At 39.7% G+C, this 19,758-nt stretch overlaps 1 protein-coding gene across 8 annotated transcripts in view; it reads right to left on the bottom strand.

Annotated features, from left to right (window-relative positions):
• Nucleotides 1–19,758, bottom strand: part of NCKAP5 (NCK associated protein 5) — a 588,725-nt gene that overhangs the window by 15,562 nt on the left and 553,405 nt on the right. For all 8 annotated transcript variants that reach the window (XM_043525276.1, XM_043525274.1, XM_043525277.1 and 5 more), the window contains one exon: nucleotides 19,030–19,217. In XM_043525276.1, coding sequence (XP_043381211.1) covers nucleotides 19,030–19,217 — 188 coding nt within the window. The remainder of the gene's footprint in view (nucleotides 1–19,029; nucleotides 19,218–19,758) is intronic.

Consider the following 19,758-nt stretch of genomic DNA (forward strand, 5'->3'; position numbering starts at 1 on the left):
TGGCAGGAGCCACATTTCAGCCTTATCTATAAATCATTGCTGCTTTAATGATTTTCTGTTATAACTTTGACATGTCCTGGACTCCCACTGCTGTTTCTCCTGTGTTATGTCTCACTGATATGCTGCTGAAATCAATGGAACGTCAGTAATGCCTGTCCTAATGTCCCCTTGATTTCCTTTTCTCAATATCATCTCCATGCCTTTTCTCACGCAACAAAACCCTTTCCAAACCTGGTCCACCAAGTCATTACCTTCTACTCATTCCAATCTCCCCTAAACAATCATTTCTTCCAGGCCCTCTACAACAGGTGATTTGATCTAAACAGACAAAACCAAGTTTTACTTTAGAGGAACCATCCAGGTGTGCGTGCATTGTAACCACGTCACCATAACCCTTGTGGTTCCTTCCCCAATCCCTGCTCTCATTAGCTGCTCTCGCTCACAGTATCATCTCCAATATTAGAATGCAAAATGCTTAGGTCAGGGACCATGTCTCTTCATTTAATCTGTACAGTATCTAGCACATCTCTGGATGCTAAGGCATACTTTATGCATGTTGCAGAAGAGAAGCAATGTGTTTCTGGACTCCTTCCACATAGCAGTCCAGTAGAAAAATGTGGTGGTGTTGGTTAGGGTAGTAACAAGGTAAAATAAGACTGAGTAGTGTAGTCTGTGGCCTAAAATACATCTGGGCATACACAAATATAGATCATAGACTAATCTAATATTTGCCAGGAAACTCAAGGATCTAGTCCTGTGATGTGTGACTCATCTGGCTTACTCCACAAGGAAATGACAGAGACAAGAAGAGACATGCAGGAAATAGGTGAGTCATGTCAGACACAAAACCAAATGGCAGAGGACACCCTTCACCCCCTGCTGTGGAGAATCATCATAAAGAAATATCAGTAGGAATAAGCAGAGTATGTTGGCACCGAGAAGTGGACTGCAGGTTACACAGCTAGAAAGCTACCATACCTAAATAGCTGTTAGATGTTGTATGTGACAGACTCACTGAGGGGAACCTTGTGAAGTTTCTTGTCCTCCCTGTGGGTTTTCTCCAGTGACAGAATGATGCAACTCATAGTGTGTGTATTTAGTGATGTGTAAGTGGTGGGGTGACCCGACACTGCAGTGAACGTGTAGGAGAAATATGTTTAAGATTTTTTGTCTTGTCTTATGTATTTTAGAAATGTTACTGCATTATTAATTCTGTCAACTGTTCTGAGATGTGTTATATGCCTCATATTCCTGTATATAAAATAAAGGGGACATTATTGTTATTATAAAAGGCCACTAGGAGGGCTAAAATACAACTGGAATATGTGCATACATACTGTAGCCTATTCGTTAATGTGCATCAATTTTTTTGAGTGATCAGATACATGCCAGACGATGCACAACAACAAACTCATTAGGAAATAATAAAAATCAGTACCTAAGTTATATTAGGAAATGAACAGTTTGAAAAGTTTTGTTGAAAAACAAAACAAATCTATGTTTGATATATATTGGAGCCTAAGTAAATCTTTAAAATATTAACAGGTTCCATGTTTTGAACCAATCAAATGGTTATGAGGATTTAATTAAAATTGCCCCAGTGCACAGACACTGCAATGAGATCAACACAGCAGGATTCCCGAGCTGGCATGAAGCCCCACTGAAGTATGTAGGGCTCTGTGGATGCTACCATAAAATTAACTAATAATAATAATGATTATTTACTTAGCACTGCTATAGCAACTTTTTATGAATTAAACCCCAAATACACCAGGGAGGTATTATTTTTATTCTTAGTTTCATTGATGTGGAAAGTGAGGCAACAAGAGATTAAGTGATTTGTCCGATATGTCACCCAAAAAGCCAGCAGCAGAACTGGGAGTAAAATCCTACTCTCTTGATTCCACAGTGCTGTGCTTTAACTACTAGCCCATGTAGAAATATTAGAGAATTTTTCTCCTTCAGCCAGGAAATTCTCTATACAGACATTAAGGACTGGATTGTACTCCTCATTAGAAGAGATCCTGAAATGCTATGTCAGAACACCAGACCTACAATCTGATCCAAAATCGATTGAAGCTAATGGCATAGTTTCCATTGACTTCGGTGAACTTTGGATCAGGACCTTGGTGTGTTAGAGATATAAATAGGTTAATTTACCCAACTCCCCTAGAAACAAGTTTTTGAGCTGCAAACTAAAGCTAAAAAATACCAAATGGAATGCCATCTGCTGCAATGAACAGAACATGACCAGTTCCCAAATGCTTGAGATTCTTTCAAAATAAAGTTTGAAATGGTTTTTGTTATACTCCCGACTGCTTCACAAAAGTTGACTTAACTCAGGTTAGCAAACGCTGATGTCACCAGCAACTGTAAGCTAGATTCTGATGTATCATTTGGAGCTGTCCAACATTTTAATCTTATTGGTTTGCCCTGTGTAAAGGTTTGGTCATTTTCTACACACACACTATGTACTGGGAGCTGTGGAGGCAATTACTGTCTCTGAGCATATATGGCTGTTGGTTATCCAGTAAATGATCCAAGTCCTCCCATTTGGCACACAGCTTAGATTCCTTTCCCCTTTCCCCCTCAGGATGGGAAGCCATTTCAGGATCACTACTGTAGCCCTGACTGAGTCTGCAGCATTCTCCCCAGCCTGCCTTAAGGCACCCCAATAGGAAGACAGTGTTGGAAGACATGTGGATCTGCTCCCCACACAATGGCACAAAAGCCCTACAGAGCTGAGGTGTGAGCCACCCAAGGTGCCTGCACCACTGCATGGCTCCACCAAAGCACCAATGCTGCCCCCTTTCTGCCCCACAGAGGAAGGAACATAATTTTCACCATGGAGCAATAGAGTAGACTATAAATTATGCCTTCATATTTTAAGTTTCTCCCTAACCACACACCACTACCACCAGCCCTACCCCAAATGATAGACGTAATCATTAACAACTAACAGAGTTTTGGTCCTTATCAGATAGCTGGAACAGACCATCATCCTCCATGTTACTCAGCTATTTTGGATGGTTACTACTGCTCTTTGACTTACTACCCTGCCTCAGTGTTCCTTCTGGTTCACTATTGTGCTACTAAAACCCAGCATATGCTGGCACAGTACAGATTCCCTTTTTCTACCTAACATTTATAGGAGTACTCGATTGGTAACACTGGAGTCTTTAGTGCTACTGTTTGGTGTGGCAGGTTTTCAGTGTCACGAAAAAAAGAAAGAGGAAATTTAATATAAAAAAAGCCTGTAAATGACAGATCTGGTTCTGGCCTTTGCTGGTTGCCAGTGTTATAATGGTAATGGAAAATGCTATAAAAATTAGCTTCAAATTAACAGGAGTTTTATTATGATACAACCTTTTGTGTAGAATCATAGGTTCTCATTCAAAAACACAGTATTTAGTCTTCTTTTTGGTGGAAACCATAGAAAAATGCCTTTTGAGGCTTCTGTGATGTCACTCACACTACCCCAGTACAAGAGTTAGACATTATAGGTTAAATTATAGGTTAAATTCACCTAAAGGTAAGTACATAAATCCATATTTGGGCACCTAAATAAGAGACCTGATTTTCAGAGGAGCTGAATACGTAGAACTCTCTTGGATGTCTCTAAAAGCTGCAAGCTTTCAGCACCTCTGAAAATCAAGGCATTTGTTTAAATGTCTAAACATGAGTTTAGGTGCCTAACATTAAGAACCCAAGCTTGAAAAAACTGGCCAGTGTTTTTACCGATGAGGGCCCATGAACAGGACACTACGGTTAGGCTTTGCAGTGTTATATAACTCTTGCAAAAATGACCATGAACAAAGTATGTTATGCTTATTTGGTTCTACTCATCAGTGTCAGGCAGCCTAATAAACGTACCTCTTGCATTTCAAATCCATTTTGTAGCTTTGTGCATGTGTAACCTCTCCCTCTCTGACAGCCACACCCGCTAACTTTGCTGCAGATTCAGTGTCTCAGTGAAGTTTAAACACTCCTGCCATAAAAAGTCATGTACTATTAATGCATGGTTAACATTTTAATTTTAAAATACTCTGCAATATAATTTATTCATATTTAATTTCCTCATTGCCACCCACTTGTGTTTTATTCGACATCCACTGAAATTCATTTGAGGCCTTGTTTTATAGTATGCCTAATAGTGTATTTAATTTTACAGACAAGATGAGTTCATGTTTAACAGGATATCAGAGGGATCACTTTTAAATGCATAGCAATTATTCAAATAATTCTTCAAATAACCACCTGGTTTCTTGTTTACTAAGAATAACAGAGTAGTTAAAAAAATCCCTGCGGCTATAGGCATTTTATAATTAGAGAAGTTTTAGCAACCTTTATTAATGATCAAGCAAAGAATGGAGTAATCCACAGAAGGCGGCAGTACTTGGAGCTCAGCTGTCAGGATGCCTCTCAGTGACGAAGAGAGGGTAGTTCAGGCTGGGAGGACTCAGATATGTGCCACTAAAGTTTACATCACTCTTCTGAGCTTTTGTGAAAGGTTATTAAATACATTTAAATTACTCAGGTGTATCTTACAAACTTCTCATATAATCTTTGTCACTCATTGCTATTAAGTTTGCTGAGTCCCGTGTTGATTTGTTATACTAGATACAACTATTGCTTTTCATGAGTGCTGCATGGGGACTGAAATCCAAATGCCAAGGTCTTAAAAAATTTGTTAGAAGACAAATATTTTATTTTGGGGCTGGGGCCAATCAAAAATTAACAGGATGGGTGCACTTCCAATTCCCTAATTAAAACCAGTGTACTTACAGTGGCATTTTCTCCTACCTCTACCCACAGGACATAGTCAGTGTTTTTGTCAGGTTGCAGATGACTTTTCATTTAAATAAAAGTTGAAATTTTTGGGAGATGAAACACAGCAGACTTAGTAAATGGCTGGACTGGAGCAGACTATAAGATAAAAAACAGTCTTCAAAAAGATTTTAACATGTAATTTTAAAAAGATATTAGCAAGAACTTTCTGTCCTCTTAAAAAAAAAAAGTGATGGAGCATTTCTTCCTGTCTATATATGAAGGAAAAGAAAGAAGCAGGCTACAGGGCTCTACTAAAAAAAGAAATGGCTTGGCAGTACATTTTGTATGCAGTGCATAGCCCCTATTAACGTGAGCTACGAAACTTATTCCTCATGCATCGTGCTGAGAACATAACTCTGATATTAAAATATCAGTCATTTCCTGCCCCTCCCTTCATGATATTCAACTGCTTTTATGCAAAGCATATCACTGTTATAGATGGTGGAGGCAAATTTCAGCTGGAAAAACAATTTGCAAAAATGCTGTCCTATTATTCATCTCATTTAACTTTGCTAATCAGATGCTCCTCTGGAGTCAAAATATTTTCCAGACTCACAAAACAAAGAGCTCTTTTGAACATCTCTCTGCTCCTATTCCTCTTATTGTGAATTGAGTCAACTCAGTGTTTATTGTATTCAATTTATTTTTATCTGTTTCTTTTATTACTAATAACATTTCCACCATTATAACAATTACATGATCTTACAAACTTCCTAATAATATTTGTCATTTGTTGCTGTTAATGTCTACTGAATTCCATGTTGGATTATTGTATTAGATTATAATATTCCAATTCATGGCAACAATATGAAAGCAAAGGGAAATAAAACCAAAAGCTTCATTTCCAAAGTTGCAAGATTGAAGAGTGTAAGATGACAAATGGCAGAAACATTATTGCACTTTGAGTCATGGTGCAAATCGCAATGGCTACATCTGTCAAGTTTTTTGACAAACGGCTTAGAATGTTCTCCAATTAAGGGAATCAGCTAGTAAATTATATTTTTATTCAGTGTATGCTCTTGGTTCTAGCTGTCTGTTGACTGAAGGATCTATCTGCTTATGCCTATTCACCACGGAATCTATTTAATTCTTAAATATTCTTCAGTTATATAGGGAAATAAACATTTGCTATCACTAACAGACATGTGCTTATCTCTAAGGACTCCAAAATGATATGAGCGCCAAGACATTTTATATTTGGACCAATGAAAGATACAGTTATATAACTTGTATACACCAAAAGTACCGTGGTTGTGTGATTCAAATAGTTTAAAAAATGCTCCTTGGGTGGGAAAATAATGTAAATTAAGACCAGTAGGGGTCTGGGCTGCATTAGACAAAATAGGGAACGCTTCTGCTCCAGTGGGCAAGTTTTCCTTAGTCAAAAAGGGCCAGATTCTTTCACCCTGACAGAGAGGAAAGGCTAAGAGCTCAGTGAGTAGTCCCATTGAAATCAGTGGGGCATCTTATGGAGCAAGACATTGCTCAGTGTGAGTAAGGGTGGAAGAATGTGGCTTACAGGAAAGAGAGGGCCTGAGTCTCCTCTCAGTTACACCGGCATAGGACAGGAGTAACTACTGCAATCCATGGGCTACAGCAGTGTAAAATGGATGTAAAGTGAGAGGGTAATCAGGTCCAGGATATTTTTCAACCATTCAGCCAGTCCTGTCAAGTTCTAGCCCCTTACAGACACCTACAGCCCTCTTGTCTTCAGCCTTCCCATAAACACTCCGTCACCTGCATTCCTTTGTTAGACCTTCCCCCCACCCCTCTACACTTCCATTTCCTGTCCTTACCCTTCCGTCAACACGGCAACAAAGACAATTCTTATTAAGGAACACACATGAAGAAATATCAAAGGGAGTAGAAAAAAGAAGGGTGACATCCTCAGCCCCAGTCCTTTTATGCCATGTACAAGGGTTGGAGTGGTGTAAAATTAAAAGTCTCTTATTTGGACTGGGTAAAATTCCGCAAGTGCAGGAGTTGAGGAGAGAGCTCTAAGGCTGCCCCCAAGGATCCTCTTGCAAGCCCTGACAGAAGGACTGTGCCCTGGGTGGGGCCACAGCATACAGTGCTGAAGCTCAGGGCAGCCCAAAGAAATGGCCATAATTTAGGCAGGCACCCACACTGCACAGGCACAGCAAACAATCTCACCCTAATAGTTGAAGCACAGCTCTGGTGGTGTGAATCGTTTGGAGATTTGCTCTGAGTAGGATTAGATGGCACCCTGGCAAAAATGCCAAAGTCCCATCTATACCACGGACTCCACCTGTGGAAAACCACAGATTCCAGTTTTCCTAATTTAGATAGAGCCTTTCATTTCCTCTGCCTCTTCTCTCAGTTAACATAGATATTAAGTTCTCAGTTGTCTAACCTTGCTCTGTTATTTCACTCAGCACAACTAAGCAGGGAGCTGTCTCCCTGCCTGCTAGTCACACCCCCTTCCCATAATCCAAACCTCCTCTTACCCCTCACCAACTCCTCAAATGTTTCTGAAAAATCTAGTGAACCTTGGATGAAAAACATTTGGTTTGCTCAAAGTAACATGCCACCTACCACTCCAACTTTATATGGGGACAGGTACATTGGAGCAAATATAAAATAAAGAGAACATTTATACAGCATGGAGGGCCAGTCAAAGCAGTGACATGCTAGTGAAAACGCCAGAGTTCTGTCTACACTACAGCCTCCATCATGGCTGCCACTACTGTGGAGGATCGCAGGTCTCAGTCTTCCCCATGTAGAGAAGGTCTCTGGACATGAAGCTTTACGCTAGCTGCTAGAGAACTAGGTTGTAGCAACAGTTTTTTTTTCTGTTGGACCCTATGTTTGTGAAAAATCTTTTGTTTCTTTCCTATTATAACTGGTCCCCTCTAAGATCTTAATTAAGCCTTGGAGAAAAAGCTTGTTTGGTGACGGATTTTTGTTGTTGTTGCTGTACCTTTCTAGCTATCTGGATCATGATAGAAAATCCACCATGACTCTTGGCAAATTATTCCAATAGTTAATTACCCTCATGGTTAAAAATTTACACCTAATTTACAGTCTGATTTTATCTGATTTCAGCTTCCAGCCATTGGATCATAGTACACCTTTTTCTGCTAGGCTGAAGAGCCTATTATTAAATAGTTATTACCCATTTAGGTTCATGCAAGACTGTAATCAAGTCACCTCTTTACTCTTCTTTGTTAAGCTAAATAGATTGAGCTCCTCGAGTCTATTACTATAAGGCATGTTTTATAATCCTTTAATCATTCTTATGGCTCTTCTCTGAACCCTCTCCAATTTGTCAACATCCTCCTCAAATTGTTGACACCAGAACTTGACACAGTATTCCAGCAGCAGTCATACCAGTGTCAAATGCAAAGGTAAAATAACTTCTTCATTGTATTTAAGATTCCCGTTCATGCATCGAAGGATCACATTAGCCCTTTCAGCCACAGCGTCTCACTGTGAACTCATGTTCAGCTGATTATACAGCATAACTCCCAAATCTTTTTCAGGGTAACTGCTTCCAGGACAGAGTCCCCCATCCTATAATTATGGACTACATTCTTTGACTATATTTACATTTAGCTATATTAAAACACATATAGTTTACTTGCACTCTGCTTACCAAGAGGTCCATATTGCTCTGTATCAGTGACCTGTCCTCTTAATTATTTACCACTCTCCCAATTTCTGGGTCATCTGTCATCTTTATCATTGATGATTTTATGTTTTCTTCTAGCTCATTAATAAAAATGTTAAATGGCATAGGGCCAAAAACTGATCAATGACAGCCTGCACTAGAAATACACCCATTTAGCAATGATTCCCCATTTACAATTGAATCACAGAATCATAGAATATTAGGGTTGGAAGGGACCTCAGGAGGTCATCTAGTCTAATCCCCTGATCAAAGCAGGACCAATCCACAACTAAATCATCCCAGCCAGAGCTTTGTCAAGCCTGACCTTAAAAACTTAAAAGGAAGGAGATTCCACCACCTCCCTAGGTAACACATTCCAGTGCTTCACCACCCTCCTAATGAAAAAGTTTTTCCTAATATCCAACCTAAACCTCCCCCACTGCAACTTGAGACCATTACTCCTCGTTCTGTCATCTGCTACCACTGAGAACAGTCTAGAGCCATCCTCTTTGGAACCCCCTTTCAGGTAGTTGAAAACAGCTATCAAATCCCCCCTCATGCTTCTCTTCTGCAGGACGAAACAATCCCAGTTCCCTTAGCCTCTCCTCATAAGTCATGTGTTCCAGTCCCCTAATTGTTGTTGCCCTCTGCTGGATGTTTTCCCATTTTTCCACATCCTTCTTGTGGTGGTGGTGGTGTGTGTGTGTGTGGGGGGGCAAAACTGGACACAGTATTCCAGATGAGGCCTCACCAATGTCGAATAAAAGGGAACGATCATGTCCCTTGATCTGCTGGCAATGCCCCTACTTATACAGCCCAAAATGCCATTGGCCTTCCTGGCAACAAGGGCACACTGTTGACTCATATCCAGCTTCTTGTCCACTGTAACCCCTAGGTCCTTTTCTGCAGAACTGCTGCCGAGCCATTCGGTCCCTAGTCTGTAGCAGTGTGTGAGATTCTTCCATCCTAAATGCAGGACTCTGCACTTTTCTTTGTTGAACCTCATCAGATTTCTTTTGGACCAATCCTCTAATTTGTCTAGGGCCCTTTGTATCCTATCCCTACCTTCCAGCGTATCTACCTCTCCTCCCAGTTTAGTGTCATCTGCAAACTTGCTGAGGGTGCAATCCACGCCATCCTCCAGATCATTAATGAAGATATTGAACAAAACCGGCCCCAGGACCGACCCTTGGGGCACTCCACTTGATATTGGCTGCCAACTAGACATGGAGCCATTGATCACTACCCGTTGAGCCCGACAATCTAGCCAGCTTTCTATCCACCTTATAGTCCATTCATCCAGCCCATACTTCTTAAACTTGCTGGCAAGAATACTGTGGGAGACTGTGTCAAAAGCTTTGCTAAAGTCAAGGAATAACATGTACACTGCTTTCCCTTCATCCACAGAGCCAGTTATCTCATCACAGAAGGCAATTAGATTAGTCAGGCATGACTTGCCCTTGGTGAATGCATGCTGACTGTTCCTGATCACTTTCCTCTCCTCTAAGTGCTTCAGAATTGAGACCTATAAGTTAACCAGTTTTTACTCCATTTCATGTGTGCACTGTTATATATTTCTAGTTTTTAATCAAAATGTCACATAGCACCAAATCAAACGCCTTACGAAAACTATTACCTTTATCAAGCTAATTTGTAATTTCATCAAAAAAAGATATCGAGTTAGCTTCATAGGATCTATTTTCCATAAACATGTCAATGTGCCTTAATTATATTACCTTCCTTTAATTATTTATTAATCAAGTACCATATCAGGTGCTCCATTATTTTATCAGGATCAAAGACAGGCTGACAGGCTTATAAGTATCCAGGTAACTGAATTTGCCCTTTTAAAATATTGGGACAATGTTCACTTTCTTCCAGCCTTCTGGAACTTCTCCAATGCTCCAAGACTTATTGAAAATCAACATTAATGGTCCAGTTTGCTCTCAGCCAGCTCTTATATCTTGGATGTAAGATTATCTAGTGCTGCTGATTTCAAAATGTTTAACTTTAGTAGCCGCTGTTTAACATTCTCCTGAGATACTAGTGGAATGGAAAGAGTGTTATCATATGATATGATTACATCATATGTTTTTCCCAAATATAGTATAAATATTTATTCAAAATGTCTGCCTTTTCTGCATTATTATAGATAATTCTACCATTTCAATATAGTAATGGACCAGTGTAATTGTTAATACACTTAAAAAGCCTCTTTCTTATACTCCTTAATTCTGCTGACCATAATTTCTCCTTCTGCCCCTTTGCTTCCCTTATCACTTGTCTACAATTCCTACCTTCTGACTTATACTCATTACAATCAACTTCCCCTTTCTTCTATTTATTTATAGTATTGTTTTATAGCTGTGTTCACTTCCCCTCTAAACCACATTTTTTTTAACCAATATGTGTTTCCTTCTCAATTGTGGCCTTTGGGCATCTGCTAAAGTGTTCTTAAACAATTCCCACATTTTAAGTGGTTTCTGGATCTAATTAGGAATAAAAGACTGAGTAACATAGGAGGGATATTGAAATGGGAACTCACCCTATTAAACATGTGAGATGTCGAATTTGTTGATGTCCAGAGACCTCCTAATTTATTTCTAATTTAATGTTTCCTCATTCTCAAACAAATTAAATTTGAGGCTAGATGACACATTTTTAAATTCTGCAGTACTCCCATGGGTGGTACAATAAAGTCCATTATCTTACTGGATCATGCTCCTGTGTTTTTTTCATTGAGGTTGTCACTCTTATGAGACTCCCAGGACAGTAGACTGGACATTAAATTGTGTAATTATCCAGACTCTATTGTTCCTTGATGGAACAAATATTACATTATTCATCTGAGATTCTCAACACACTCATTAAACATAAATTACACCTCATACTCTCCAGTGAGGTAAGTAACTGAAATTATACCCATTTTATTAAGTAGAAGCAGATATAGATTAAGTGACCTGACTAAGATAACACAGGTGTCACAATGGCAAAGACAAAGACAAAATGATCAGACAAGCACCAATACTGAAATTAAGCTACATTTTTGTAAGCCTATTTTTGGCTGTGATGAACCAGACTACCATTATAAGACATTACAGGCCTGATGTTCTCTGTGGGTTCCAGAGGAGGAACTCGGGCTGTGAACTGCCAGAGAAGTAAAGTCTGCCTGGGCAGGGCCAGCACTAGCTGCACAAGCTGCTTGCAAATACAGCTCCAAAGGTCGGTCTGGAGGCAGTTGGGGCTGCTAAGAAAGTGAACAGGCCTAGATGCCAGGGGACCTGGGAAATGTGATGATTCAGTGAAGTCTCCACCAATTAGACTCGGACGGATCACTGGCTAGAACCTTAAGCTGCTACCGCTGGAGAGCTGCTAGGGCAGGCAACCACGGTATCCCATTTGTCCCCCCCCCCCCTTCCTTAGTAATGAATGTCTCTAGTGGCCCAGCTTTCACTCAGATTTGCAGAAGTGCAAATTGTACCTCCATGTGCCTGCAGGGCTGAACTGAGCCCTATCTTAACATTTTTACCATATTAAGGAACAGCAAATTGCTGCACACCGAGTTGTACAGCAAGCACTTTCTATTTCCACAGGCATTATGAAGTATTTCCTAACTAAAGCTACCTTTAAAAGACACTAATATAAAACAATGAGAAAAGGAGGGAAGACAGGCTGGATGGTTCAGGGGATTGTTAAGAGGATACAACTACTAGGTTGCTGGTTCAAATCCAGTTCAAGTCAGTAATGAGCAGTGGATGCTTTGTCCCATGATTGTTTAGAGGACTACTTAAACTGGTGGTGAGAGTCAGTTCCTAAGTATCCATGTGAGAACACCACCACCATGATTGCCAGTCTCAGGAGATAGGATAGGGACTGAATGGCCATGGAAAATGAATTATGCTCTCTTTCCTAGAAATGACAAGACTGGAATGGGTCAGGGTGGGGGAAAGTTGGTACAACCACTGCCCATGCTATACCATTCTGTGGATAGGTAATGAGCCTCCAGAGTCAACCCAGTTCCTTTCACAAGCACTGAATATTTTGAAATAAATACATTCATTAAAAAAAAATAGATGAAGTTGATATCTCATCATCAAGGCTGCCAGAAGGGATAGCTTATTGATCTAAATGTCTGGTGTGAAATAGCTAGGTTCCCTAGAACCACAGATTCCAGTCCCATCAGGATCAGCTCAACCTTGCATCCTCGTGAGTCAGAGAAATTGAGTTTAATGAAGTTTACTGTGTTTGTCTCTTTCGGATCTTAAAAACTGAAGTCATGTCAATTCAACATGCATGTGAAAGATCTAATGACACTTTTAATAAGAGGAGGGATTTGCTTCCGAGTCCTTGGACAAACTGTCCTCTCCCTCTACTTTTGCTTCTACAGTATGCTTTGCAGTGGTTTCCCGCCTACATGCTGGATCGCACGACCAGGTACGGCTGCAATTAAGAGGCACTGGATTATCTTATGCATTGCTCGTAAAATGCTTTTGGCTCTTTGAGGATGGCAGGCATTGTATAATTACTAATTATCATCATTTTGTAAGTCCTTGTTTGGATACTCCATTGTGCTAATATGATACTTTAGAAGACTCACAAGTACAATGAGGCATACATTAATTCCCATCAACTCACTCACTTGTAAAAATTCTTGAGTTTATCTGGGAATGTCACCATGTTGATTCCCTTCATAAACATAGCCAAAATAGCACTGGTTTCTCTGTTGATATATTTGTTTTTCCTCTGCCCATATTTTCCAGCTAGCTCTAAAACCTATTTGAATGGCAAGACACGGTGATTTGAGCATCAAATCTCCTTCATGAATCAGCTGTACAATACACAGGCACTCTGCTGCATAGAAAAAAAGAGTATAACTTCACTTATGCACAAATAAGCCTCTTTAGTTAATTGGGTCTATAATTAAATCATTGATGTAGTAAACACTGTAATGTGAGGTGAAAAGTCAGTGTTTACATGTAAATCATTGTAATTGAGGAAAAACAGATTTCCAAGCTTGCAATGGATACAAACGTTTCATCACTCTTCTTCTACAAAGGAGCCTATCCTTTCTGCCCTCACCAAGTCATACCTTGAAATATAAGCAAGAAAAAAATCTTGAGAATTGTAACTGAACTACATATAGGGAGGAAAGGAAAGAAGAATGACTTTATTAAATAAAAACATGTGACTCCATTACATAGAGACAGAGAGGATCATATATTTTTCATGAAGCTTTGGGGTCATAAGGATGATGAACTAACTGGCATGCTTTTCTGCAGCCAGAAAGAAGGCAGTAAAAATAATTAATTATTAGAGTATTGCCATAGCACCTGAGCCCTAGTCATGGACCAGGACCACCTTGTGCTAGGTGCTGTACAAACAACATGGGAAAGTGATGTCTTGTTTTCTGAGTTCTTTAAAACATGCTGTGATTTATTAATTTTTATAAAAAACCCACTGAGATAATGCAAATTGTGAAATAATATTTCCATCTCTGACTTGTCATGATTCAGATTTCTGTGTAACTGGAGCACAGATCATGATGTCAGCAAGTGGTTTAGGGCATTATCAGTTATTGCCACAAGCAATAGAAGCAATATTCTGTATACTATGGGCCTGATCTAAAGTTTGCTAAATCAATGGGTGTTTTTCTATTGACTTTGATGGTCTTTGGTACAGGTCCGGTAGGAGTTCATTAAATTACATCAGTTATTGTGTAATTAAAATCAAATTTAACTGCTGCCTATAAAAATAATTGTGTTCCCAATTTTAAAATACTGCAATTAGCAAAAATCATGTTAGAAAAATATATTAATCCTATTAATTTAGACGATGGTTTTATCCACATCCTTCAGTTCACTTCAGTTATCTTCTATTTGAAATCATGTTTTCTTTGTATAAAAATGGAAACTTACTGAAGAATCTGAGTATTTCAGAATTTCCTGGCATGGCTACATTTTCCTAGCTGATTTAAAACGATCTCTTACTGGTGAGCAGAAATTTGAGGATATTAAAAATAGTTTCCAAAACAGAAAGTTTAGGATATCTCAGATCAAAGATGGGATCGAGCAACATTAAAAATGTATTTTACATCCTCAGAAACAATGTATAATTTCTCAAACATTCTGTTTACTTTCCCCTCTATAAGAAAGGTATTTTGTCTGTTCTGAAGCCTTGCTTTGAAGCCTTTTGGTGACTGAATGTATTTGTGTGTGTGTATTTTGGGGGTAGCACTGGTGAATGTGTACTGGGGGAGGAGAGACAAATCAAACTACAATAGTGCCAGATTAGCAGAGCTTCCTTCCAAAATGTCTCATTACAGCACTGAGCCTGTAACCACCATCTTACTAGTGGTGCCTTACAGTCCAATTTAATTGAGCTAAGGTACTGCCATGGCACACTGCTCTTTTGACAAGCATGGTAAACTCATTCTGTCCATCATGACACTTTAAAAAAAAAAACTTGACGTACATCATTCAAGAATTAAATTCAAGGCACGTACCATCTTCTTTTTAGAAGGCCACATTATAGATCACAGTTCCTTTCCAAAATTTGCCTGATTTTTCAGAATCATTGACGCAGGTCCTCGTTGCCAGGATTCCCCATTTTTTGTGAGTAATGTTCCAAGCCACACAAGTCTAATTTAAACAGACTATGGATCTTCTTGTGGCGGACAAATTACAGCTGAGAAAAAAATTGCTGCGCTGGTTCAAACAAGGAGTTCAGGGGCAACCTGCTTTTCATGGTCACTGCTCCTCATTTGTCATTCTGAAAAGTTTAATACTAATAGGCAAATCCCTTGTGTTTTATTGAGCTTTCACTGTTCACCAAGAGGTAACACTGGTTTTGAGCACTGTTTCAAATCTTCAAAAAGTCATCTTAAAAGCCCCCCAACTTAATGCATGGTAAATGCTGGGGCTGAGATACACCTGCTGTTTTCTAGTTTAATGATGCAGTGTTACAAGGTTCTTAAGGCCATGTCAATGAGTTTTGTTTACTTTTAACCCACTGCTGATTTTGCACATTATTTAAACATGAAAAAACTATAATATACCAGTAAAAATTAATTAAGTGCAAATGCTACCTTTTTTAGCCCATTTAATTAATACAACCAAATCTGATTGCTCGATTAATAGCAAAAGACCTTGACCCTGGCAAAGGCAGAATTGTAATATTTGTTTTGAGACAATTCATCATCTCTACATAATTCAGTTGTGAATCTCTAAATGTTTAAGGTGAGGAATTAAATGGTTGTTTCCCTTCATTTATCCTTTTTAGTACAGTTCTAGTGTCATTTTCTTTTCCTCATGTTTTTCTAATTGTAAAGCCAGAGCATAGTCTAGTCATTACATAAATGTTGGTAGATGGTGAAACAAAGTAGGTACATGTCAGGATTTTTCTTTCTAAGTTTGTGAGTGAATGTAGTGTTCAGTAAAGTGCAGGTTTCCGAGCACTGCCGTGAAGGCACAGTGTAAGTAAGAGCTGTGAAAGCTTCTTCCATGTCATTCCGACTGTGCACTTTGGGCCTAACCTCCAATGCTCTCTGATAAGTAACAGATATTGCCAACTCTGTGGAATTGTATAGTGATTTTCTTAAGTGCACAAGTGGGGTCAAGATGAAAAATGCATTTTTTCTCTTGTGATCTAACCCACTGTGCCACTTGCATTATCATCTATTATCGTCCTCCTGTATATTTACAATATTGTGCTCAAAATGTGCTAGGTGCTGTACAGCGACAGAATAGAATGCAGCCCCTGCTGAGAAGAGCTTACAATCAAAAAGAGAATGGCTGCAGAGAAGAGATTCAATATGCAAAATGAACAGAGCAATGACATGGGACAGGTTTTGTTAGTTCAGTTTTTTTTAAAATGAATATGTTCACTTAATTTCTGCTATAATCTTTTAGTTTTAGCTGTTTTTTCAATGGGGCAGTCAGGGTTGAAGTGAGGGAGAGGAATGGTGGGAAGGGATTGTAGGACTGAGAAGAGGAGGAGGAGGATGAGAGTAAGGGGAGAGAAGCACAATGGGATGTGAATGAGGGATTTGGCAGATGAAGGGTGGCAGAGATAAGGGCAATGGGGGAAGAAGATGGACCAACCACCAATGACAATTCAACTAATGAGAAGATAATATGTCCAAGTCCAGATCTCAGAGGTTAGTGAACACAATGATGTCAAGTGGCTCCAAGCCCCATGGAGGGAAGCAAATGGATAGATAGCAAAGAGGAGGCATGCAAGCTGGAGGCTAATCTTCTGCAGCACCAGCTAAAGCTGAACCTGGATGCTTGCCAAAGTCTGACCCCTGCAAGTGCTTCTTGGCTATTGCTGCTCCTCATTTGAAGGCCACTAGGACCAGTGTCCCAGGAGGGTATGGCTGAGATTAAGGGGCACTGGGCCTGAAGGACCCTGATTTGCACCCTGTGCCCTCAGCTGTAGCTGGTGCTGGCTTCTTTAGAGAAGGAGCCCTGAGGGTTGAGAAATTTTCCTAAACATGTCCCCTCCAAACTCCTTGAGGCGGCTCCTGCTCAAGTGGAATTTCTGGGCCTGGTTGCTGTGGGTCTGGTAGGCAGGGTAGAAGCAAGGCTGGAAGTCCCAGACTTGACAGCTGGTGCTGTCTGCTTTGGGATCATTAGCTCCAGGTTCTAGCCACTGATTCTCTGTTAACAAACTACTTCTATTTGTGATTCACTGCACTTCAGAAACAGAGGTAAAAAAGCCCCAGCTGGAGAAGAGGTGGGAGAATGAAAGTACATGCTCACCAGTAGTATTTTAAGGGGCAATGGGCAGGGTTTAGCAAAAAATACTTCACCTCTTCACACACAAAATCCAAGTAATCCACCTTCCTGCAGGGAACTTTTCAGGGATGGTGGGGGAGGTGGTATGAAACAGGCTGTGGGTAGCACTGTAGGTCCACTACAGCTACTATTCCAGGACTATAGTCTGAAATATCTGCCAGTTTACCTGTGCACCCATAGGCAGAGATTTGGAGGAACTAGATCCATGTAATCATGGATCCAATAGTCCATCCTTTAAGCAGCCACCAATGGCCTCTCTATATCACCTACTTCAGGGCTAGTGTGGACCCTCCTATACACTCTGTCTGCAATTCTCAGAGATATGGTATCTTAGGTATTAAGTGGTGCAAAAGTCCATCGTTTATGGATGATATAAATTAGCAAGCAGGTTTACATCTACTATGGGGAAAATGCAATTTTCTGTCCATAAAGCATTGAGGTTCAGAGATGAGAGTTGTGTGCGACCTTGATCAGTGTGTTTGAAGCCATCATTTGCTGCATCCTCAGAGCAGAAATGACATATACTCCAGCAGCCTTGGATACAAGTCACTCTCAGTTTCTTCCTTAAATCTAATTCTAGGTTCTTTTAATAAAATTTATACTTACAGAAACAGATTTGTTTTTTTTTAAGTTTACACATAAGAAAAGATTCTCTGTAAAACAGGCATTAAAATGTATTGCACCTGTGACTGCTTGCCATAGAATGTATTTTCCCTTTTAATACTTGGAATTGTGTACCTCACTGAGAAAGAGAAAGAGAGAATATTGGTGGTGGTGGGGGAAGGGGGGAATGGACAGAAAACAAGAATGTGTGTGTGGGAGGGAGAGAAAGCGAGAAAATGTGGCAGAGTACATTATTTCAGAGGTACTGTGTGTTCAAGGTGGTAGAGACTCCCATAGTAAGGGTCATACTCTGCTACTAATCTCTTGGTGGAACTCTTGATTAAGTCAAATGAAGTTTGCACAGAAATTGGTGGTAAGACAGACCTAGTCTTAAGAGAACTGTGTCTGACTATATGATGGTATTTTGGGGAGCCCACAAAACAGTTGGTAACCACAGCAGACTTCTACTTGAATTGTTTTTTAAATACCATGTAATAGGCCTATGCTGCACTAAATAAAATGCAACCTCTTGTAAGCTGACTCAGCGTGGAGCAGCAGCCACAAATGTTATGTCTACACTGCAGCTTGGAGCGTGGGTAGATGGACTTGTCTCTGCTCAAGCTAGCATGCTAAAACAGCAGTGTGGATGTCACAGCAGGGGAGGCAGCTTGGGCTCGATGCCTAAGTTTAACCCTGCCTGACTCCCTGGGGGTCTGAGCGTAGGTGACTAGCCCGAGCCATTGCTTGTGCCTCAATGTCCACCCTGCTATTTTTAGAGCACTGGCTCGAGCAGCACTGGTCTGTGTCTATCTACCTGGGCTGGGAGACACTCCCCGCTGCAGTGCAGGCATTTCCAAAGAGATATCACGGGTTTTACTGCTAGTCTTAAACAGAAGTTTGCCATGAATCTTAGGGCTCCAGATTGTCTCTAATGGTAAGTTTCGGAAGTCTGTTGTAAGCTAGAGCTGACATCAAGATCACCACACTTATGCAACCTCCTTTAAAAAGGTGCTTAGTTTGCTTTACTCCCCCTAGCAACCCATGCCATATTTTCAGGTGTCTTTTTGGTTTCTGTAAATACTAATGATGAATGCAGAAAATGAATATAAATGAGACAGATATATTCCTGGGTTAAGTAAGAGGAATATCATAAAAAGCAAGATAACTCACACTAGGGATCTCTTTGCTCTTGCCTTCTTTACTGGAAGCTCCACTCAGTTGCTCAATAAAACTGTAATGTGTTAATTGTTCAGGCCCATCCTCTCCATAATGGCCATAGAGACTGTGTTGATATAAATCCAAGATTGACATAGGGCTCCCCATAAAGGACTTTCTCACAGTATTTTCTTCTTGCTCAGCTATGGAAAGATTTTTAAAAACATTGCACATTTATTTGAGAGAAAGTTCATGTCCAGCTTAAATGGATGACAGTGTAATTTTTAATAGCAATACAGATACTTTAAGACAACTAGAAAGGTCAGTGGTTGGTAATAAAAGCATAACAAAAACTATGTGAAAGTTAAGGGTATGATTTAAAACTACTGAAAAAGGACATTCAAAGTTAATACTTAAAATTCAGGATGACTTTCTATCCTTAAAGAAGATACAATGGTCTGAGATAAACAGAGGGGCAAATCCCAGATTTTTAATTTCCTTTCTTTTGTGACTTTAGATGAGATTGTTAATTTGACTTTAGTGTAGAATTTTTTTTTTAAAATATTTTTGGTTTAAGTTTTTATCTTTAGCTGTTAATAGCCTTCAAGCCCGAACTTCCTTGGGCACATGCCTATCTTTTGGTTGGCTTGCTTCTGAACATATTTTTTCTTTTATCTACTTTTTCATTTGTTTTATAAATCTTAAATCCTTAACTGACTGGCTGGCAGTGAATACAGTGGTGTA

The sequence above is a fragment of the Chelonia mydas genome, chromosome 11, assembly GCF_015237465.2.
Source record: "Chelonia mydas isolate rCheMyd1 chromosome 11, rCheMyd1.pri.v2, whole genome shotgun sequence".
NCBI classification, from domain to species: Eukaryota; Metazoa; Chordata; order Testudines; family Cheloniidae; genus Chelonia; species Chelonia mydas.